General features: G+C 43.7%; 1 protein-coding gene across 1 annotated transcript; it reads left to right on the top strand.

Moving 5' to 3' along the window:
• Nucleotides 1-3,670: 3,670 nt before the first annotated feature.
• Nucleotides 3,671-6,708, top strand: LOC108926035 (GTPase IMAP family member 1). The gene is made up of 4 exons (XM_018738464.1): nt 3,671-3,879; nt 4,125-4,234; nt 5,094-5,290; nt 5,578-6,708. Exons 2-4 carry the CDS (start codon nt 4,204-4,206, stop codon nt 6,439-6,441), a joined length of 1,092 nt encoding a protein of 363 aa, XP_018593980.1. The 5' UTR covers nt 3,671-3,879; nt 4,125-4,203; the 3' UTR covers nt 6,442-6,708.
• Nucleotides 6,709-6,931: the final 223 nt, after the last annotated feature.

Genomic DNA, 6,931 nt, shown 5'->3' with positions numbered 1-6,931 from the left:
TCTTGGGTATTACATTTTTGATCTTTGACTTTCTATACTGTTCACATTAACTAGGTACAATGTGCAAAATACTATTAAGATGTCAATAGTTCAACTTCGGACGTTATATAGGGCCAGTCAAAGATACCAAATAGTATCAAAATGATCCAACATCAAAGATATTTCAGTTTACTGTACTAAAAAGTAGGGGGCGCGGTGGCGCAGTGGGTTGGACCAGGTCCTGCTCTCCAGTGGGTCTGGGGTTCGAGTCCCGCTTGGTAGGCTCCGGTTCCCCGCGACCCCGTATGGGACGGGCGGTTCTGAAAATGTGTGTGTGTGTGTGTGTGTGTGTGTGTGTGTGTGTGTGTGTGTGTACTAAAAAGTTTTATTCCATTGAGATGTGAAAGTGTAGGTGGGAAATACTTCTTGAAGCTTCCATATTAAATAGCACATATGGAACATAAGAAGAGAAAACATCTGAATTAAGTATTATTGGTGAAACGCCCGTAAGATGGTACCTGTAATGTTAAGCATTCAGGAGTTTTCAGTAGCGTGTAGAGAATTTAACTAATGGCACTGCCTCCAGGTGTGTTTTCCAGTTAGATAAGTATTTTTCTCTATGATGTCTACATCTCTAACAGTGGCTAGCTGGCTGTAAAGTTACAGAGCTTTCATTGTTGGGAGGCTATTGACTGTGTAAAACCTGCTTTCACTTTGTATTTCCAAGTCTAATGCATTTCTGAATGCATACTATACAAAGAACAACTGAAGTGTTAGTGTTACGCAGCAGTGAAAGAACTGAACATATGATGAAAAGGAACACAGAAGTCCCTGGTATGTAATTATGCATTTCAGTAGGTTACTGTGATTGCAATTTAGTGAATATGACTGATGTGAAGAGCAAAGCTGAACATCTTAAGTCCTGCATTCACCATCACAGAAGATATGACTTCCTCATAAATTTTTTATATACATACAAGAGATTTAACCTACAATCCTGACACCAGGATTCCAATGTGCTTCTCTGTGTAGTGTCACAGAGCACTGAACAGTGTTCCCCTTACTTTAACAGAGAAATTACATTACTTTGGGGAGCAGAAACCTCTTCAGCTGCAGTGTGTGGGGTTTGACACCATGAACTGTAGTCATTAAGCCTCATTGGCATGCTTATTGTATGTGGAATTAAACTGAATAAAAGATGAGGATCACATGCAGGAGGTTCAGGAGGCCTAGCTCCCGTACATGAACAAGCCTGCACTTTTACTAATAAATGCACGCATTGCTGCCTGCCTGTTGGACATCTCTGCATAGATGTCTGATCACCACCTCCAACTCAACCTCTCCAAAAGAGAGATCCTACACCTCCCAGCTGGCCTGTCTTCCTGTCACGATCTCTCAATCAAACTGGACAGCTCACTCATTTTGCCTACCTCTTCGGCTAAGAGGCTGGAAGTGATGATCAACTCAAGTCTGTCTTTCAACACATTGAAGCCACAACCCGGATCTGCAGGATCCGTCCTTACCTCACAACAGACTCTGCCCAACTACTTGTCCAGGTCATGGTGACATCCCATCTGGACTATTGCAACTCTCCTGTCTGGCCTTCCCGCTACTGCCACCAAACCTTTATAGCTAGTACAGAATGCTGCTGCCCGAGTTGTGTTTGACTTTCTGAAGTGTTCCCACATATCTCCTCTACGCGTTTCTCTGCACTGGCTTCCTATAACTGCTCGGATCAAATCTAAGACCTTGGTTTTGACCTAAAAATCTATCAATGGAACTGCTCTCAGCTATCAACAGGACTTCACCATTTGCTAAACCCCAACCAGACTGATTCACTCTTCTACTTCTGCCCACTTGGTTGTCCCACGCATGAAAGGTAAGGCACAAAGGTTCTTGGTTCTGTTGTGGTGGAACGACCTCCCCCTCTCACTCAGAGCTGCTGAATCTCTGTCCACATTTAAAAAGGGTCTGAAAACTCACCTCTTCCAGACTCACTTCGCCCAGTGTAAATGTTCATGCACCATAACTCAGATCATGCCTGGATAACCTTTACGCAGCTACTCCTCTAATGTATGTAAATGTTTGTGTATCACAAAAAATTAGTAGGAAGGTGATCAGGAATCGTCAAGATTCTGAGTTTTATGCAGCTACTCGAGTGATGAACATTTGTATATATGGTGGAAAGAAAAAAACTACTTAAGAATCACATCTACAGCTGTCTCTCTTTCTGCTAATGTAGTGCACAAATTATTTCCAATGAGATCTACATGACTTTGGAGAAAAGCGTCTGCTAAATGGATAAATGAAAATGTAGAGTCAAAGTATTTGATATTATGCATTAAGATTGCTTCACATTATAGTCTTTGTAGCAGTCCTTTAATACACACCAAGTCAAATCAAAACACTTTAACTGTGTTAATTAGCCTCGTATAGAGATTAAATTAGAAGTATTTAAAATCAAACTTGAGTGTGAGTCAAAAATAAATATATTTCAATATACAGTATTTAAATATACATGTACATATTCTGTTACATTTAAGCAGGATCACCTGATATGTCTTCACAGCATTGTAAAATTTCACTTGTCCTTTTTCTAAAAATTATGCTTGCAGTGAAGTAAATGTGTTTATATTTAGAGTAGATGGAAGTAAAGTACAATAAGTAAAAACAGCAGGAAGGTAGAAGAGAACACCGCACAAAGGATAAATGGGTTAAATGTTGGAAATTAAGTGGTTTGTGGATAGTAATTCAAAATAATGTTTAATTTTTTTGAGCTGGAATGATAAAAACAAAATCTTAAGTTTTTATGTGAAAAAAATTCCACAAACAAGCCACGGAACGGCTGTATTAAGCTTTTACAGTTGTATAAGACTTACGGTTGACGGTGACTGGAGTTATGAAAATTTGCACTACACAATATATTATTTGCATACATTTAAATTGATTCATTTAGCAGATCCTTTTCTTCATCGTGCATCTCAGACAAAACAAAAATTAGGAAGTACGCATTACATCAAGTAGAGATTTGGATGCAGGCATGTGATCCTTGAGCACAATCAATATGTCATAATCCACCACATGTACCCGTCTACATTACACGAGAAAGACATAATAGCCTTTAGCTCACAGCTGGTTTCTCCCTGACCAAGAAATAGGCATTTAAGAATGGGAGGTGCCTTTAACTTCATTTTTGAAGGCAAATACCATATTTGTATTAAACATTTAAAATCTTCAGCAGTTTTATTGCCATAAATGTTTTTTAAAAAATTAAAGTAGAGATGCTCTTATTGCCTGGCACAACAGGTGCCTGTGGAGCCTGTAGCTGATGTTTTCCGGTGGCAGGAGTCCAAGGATTTTTAGAGTACGTTTTGTGGTAGGGCTGAAAAAGTACACCTACCTCTGACACTCCCCTCCCCCAAAGCAACTCACAATGTTAATCTGTTCGCGGTTATTTACACATCTATACAGCTGGGTAATTACAGCTGAACACCTTGCTCAAGGACAGGTGGGATTCAAATCTGTGATATTTGGGTCCAAAGCAGCAGATAAACGCTACACTACCAGCTGCTCTGTTAACACTATGGTGGCCAAAGAGAGATGGCAAAAGACACGCGTACACATTACTTTTGTTTTTTTTTTTTTAACAAGGTATAGGATGTAAAACAAGAGAGGTACCAGCGAAAAGCGTAGACACGTTCCAGAAAAATAATGAGAGTAGGACGCGCTGACAGGCTTTCGAGACACGCGTCAATAGCTGTGTCACATTACAACGACACTCCCGTAGTTACCGGTGTGAAGTTCTCTCCATTCCCGCCCAGTCTGGGCGGGGCACGCGCTGGAATGTGGACGATCCTGGAACTTCTTCAGGCTGTCCTGCCTCCAAAATCCTTATAAGAGGTTCCAGATCGCAAAAACATCGTTCGGTTCAATACGACATTTTTCATATTTTGACTTTTAGCACCCGGGGAGAAGAAAAAGGTGAGCTGCTGAGCTTTTCTCGACTTGGTTCGTGCTGCCTCGCGGACAGCCCGCAGTCTGCACTCTGGGAGACACAGTGGGAGCGTCGGTCACACAGCGTACGCACCCAGCACGGCCACGCCCTCTACAGTCATTATGTAATATTGACGTTCTCCCCTGATCAGGCGAGGAGTGGAACAAGCAGTGCAGCTGTGCAGCGCGAGGAAGTCTCCAAACGTTGAAAGCAACGAACGACAAGGAAGGATGGAGATGGAGTCGGGTCGTCCTCAGAATGGTATGCTCACGCCTTTTCTTTATTACTCTCACAAAGGCGAATGTCGGCTTTATGGGTTTGATTCAAACTTTGAACCGAAGTGTGTTTTGTTACAGTAGAACACAGTAGTGACCGCTCATCTGCCGTCGCCGCTTCTCTCGACCCCACAAACCCCCGTTCCGTTTCCCTCCCTGCACTGCAGTCAAGTTTCCTCCGCAATGCCCGCGTAACGCGTCCGCGCGCTAGTTCCGGGCTGTGTATACACAGCCCCTTTCCTCGTCGATTAATCTCTCACGTCATAAGTTGTGTTTGCAGTTGATCCCGTCGTATTGCTAGTTATTTATCGATATTTATTCCGTTCTCATCTTAAACGATGCACGCGGCGTTTTTTTTTGCTCTCAAATGCGCAGTAACTTCAACTCTATTACTGGATTCGATTACTTTTCCTGTCAATGGAAAGGCGTGATGCGCAGTAACTTCGGCTCTACTACTGGATTCGATTACTTTTCCTGTCAGTGGGTGGGAGCAGATGTCTGTTCTTATCCCCTGTGAGGTTTTAATGTGTATATAATACATTAACACACTGATTATATATATATGTGTGTGTGTGTGTGTGTGTGTGTGTGTGTGTGTGTATAAAATGTTCACATAGTATGTTCATACTGTTATCTTTCAAAGATGACATTCTGATTCTTCTCCTCATGTATTTACTCTGCATGTTTTTGTGTTAGCCAGGCATTATTTAATTATGGAGTAAAAGCGATACACCCTGGACCCGGTGATAAAGATGACATTGCCCCACGGTGTCATTTAAAACAAAATCAGTGCATTGTCATGTGTGGCCCATCCCTGATCCTAACTCTCAACACTTCTTCTGCAGTGGCAGAAAACAGCACCCCTCTCCTTACCTCAGTGCCACCGGAGCTGAGGCTGGTGCTGTTGGGTCGGTCGGGATCAGGGAAGAGTGCTGCAGGGAATACGATTCTGGGTGTGGAGGCCTTTGTGACCAGTGACAACAGCAGGGTGCCTGTCACTCAAGAGTGTGAGAAGAGGGAGGGCGCAGTTGCTGGGCGGAAGGTTAGACTCCCTATTCCGATCTTCCTTTTGTTTGTTGCTGCTCATATCGGCAGCATGCTAAGAAGTGCTGTCATTCTTATATTAAACCCATCAGGCTGCCATAATTGTTATCAGACGTACTATTGTCCTTATCATTAGCAAGCATCCTCATAATGTTACTTCACGCAGTCATGCTCACACTAGCATATTGAAAGCGTGTCACTGCCATTGAAGACACAAGCATTGTGCTGTTAATTCAACTAATGAGATGAGTCATTACTCCTCTGTTCTTTTCTGGGCTCACCCAGGTGGTTCTGGTGGACACCCCTGACTTTTTTTATTCAGAGCGCCCTTTGGAGGTAGTCCAGCACCAGATTGCAGCATGCATGGCCCTCTCGTCCCCGGGGCCTCATGCGTTCCTCCTGTGCGTCCCTGTAGACCGACCAGCGGGTGTGGAGGTGCAAGTGCTGGAGGCTGTGGAAGAGGTGTTTGGCCCCGGTGCTGTAAAGAAGCGCATGCTGGTGCTCTTCACTCACTTTGACCGGCTGGGTGAGAGCGACGCGGTCGAGGAGCATATCATTTCCCACCGTCGAGATCTGGTGGCTCTGACTGAGAGCTGTGGGGACCGCTACCACATGCTACAGAGGGCCATGGGAGAGATGGGGGATGAGATCAGCAAAGGCAGTGTGGAATCTCTGCTTGATAAAGTGGATGAGATAGTGAGAGAGTGCGAGGACACACATCACTGCTGCAGTCCGCCAAGGGAGGTAGAAAATACAGTGAGACAAGGGCAGGAGGATGCAGTAAGGGAACGGCAAAGAGGAGCAAGGAAGGATGAACTTGAGCTGAAGTCTTCTTCATCGCTACATTCGGAGAAAAAAGTGGGGGAAGAGAGAGACCAAACTCAGGAGGAGGGTGATGATAGTGGGGACGAGCTCTCACCTGCCACCGTTGCTTCTCTGTCATCGTCCCGCAACGTCTCCATGCTCCGCTTCATCTGGGAGACGGTGATGTCATTCATGTGGAGACTGCCCAAGCTAATCAGGCTGGAGGCCTTTATGGGGGCAGTTATTGGCCTTTTCGTGGGGGGACCTTATGGAGGAGCGCTGGGCACAACCGTAAGCTCTGTGGCGACCGAAGTGGGGAAGCGCAAGGGCACTAAACAAAAATAAATGTCTGCCTGTCAACAATGCATGTCCTTTGCAGCAAATGTGTAAATGTATTTTAGGTATTAAATGCTGGACTTATTCCACATGTATGGGTGCCTTGAGTCACTGTCACTTTATTATTGCTAAAAGTCTGCAGAATGGCTTTTCTAATGGATTCACGTTACATGCTTTATTAAAAACAAACTTTAAGGGTTAAAGATGACTTTATGGTGACTTGGTGTGATTATGCGTCATCTGGGTTTACGTGTTACATGCTGTATTAAAGACAATCTTTAAGGATTAAAGATGACTTGGTGTGATTTTTGGTCATTGTAATACACGAACATGCCCAGGAAGGGTGGGCAGCTACTGGTACTTGAACCCCCAGAGGTTTATTTTTACCCCTTTAGTTGTGATATGGAGTTGTTTCCACTTCACTGCTGCCAGCTGGCTCACACAATGGTTAATTATATGTGTTATACGTAAAATGTTGTATTATGTTCAGTAAGCTTGT

This window comes from Scleropages formosus, chromosome 3 (assembly GCF_900964775.1).
Source record: "Scleropages formosus chromosome 3, fSclFor1.1, whole genome shotgun sequence".
Taxonomy (NCBI): Eukaryota; Metazoa; Chordata; class Actinopteri; order Osteoglossiformes; family Osteoglossidae; genus Scleropages; species Scleropages formosus.
The sequence above is the reverse complement of the archived record's forward strand: the minus strand, read 5'-3'. Positions and strand labels throughout refer to the sequence as shown.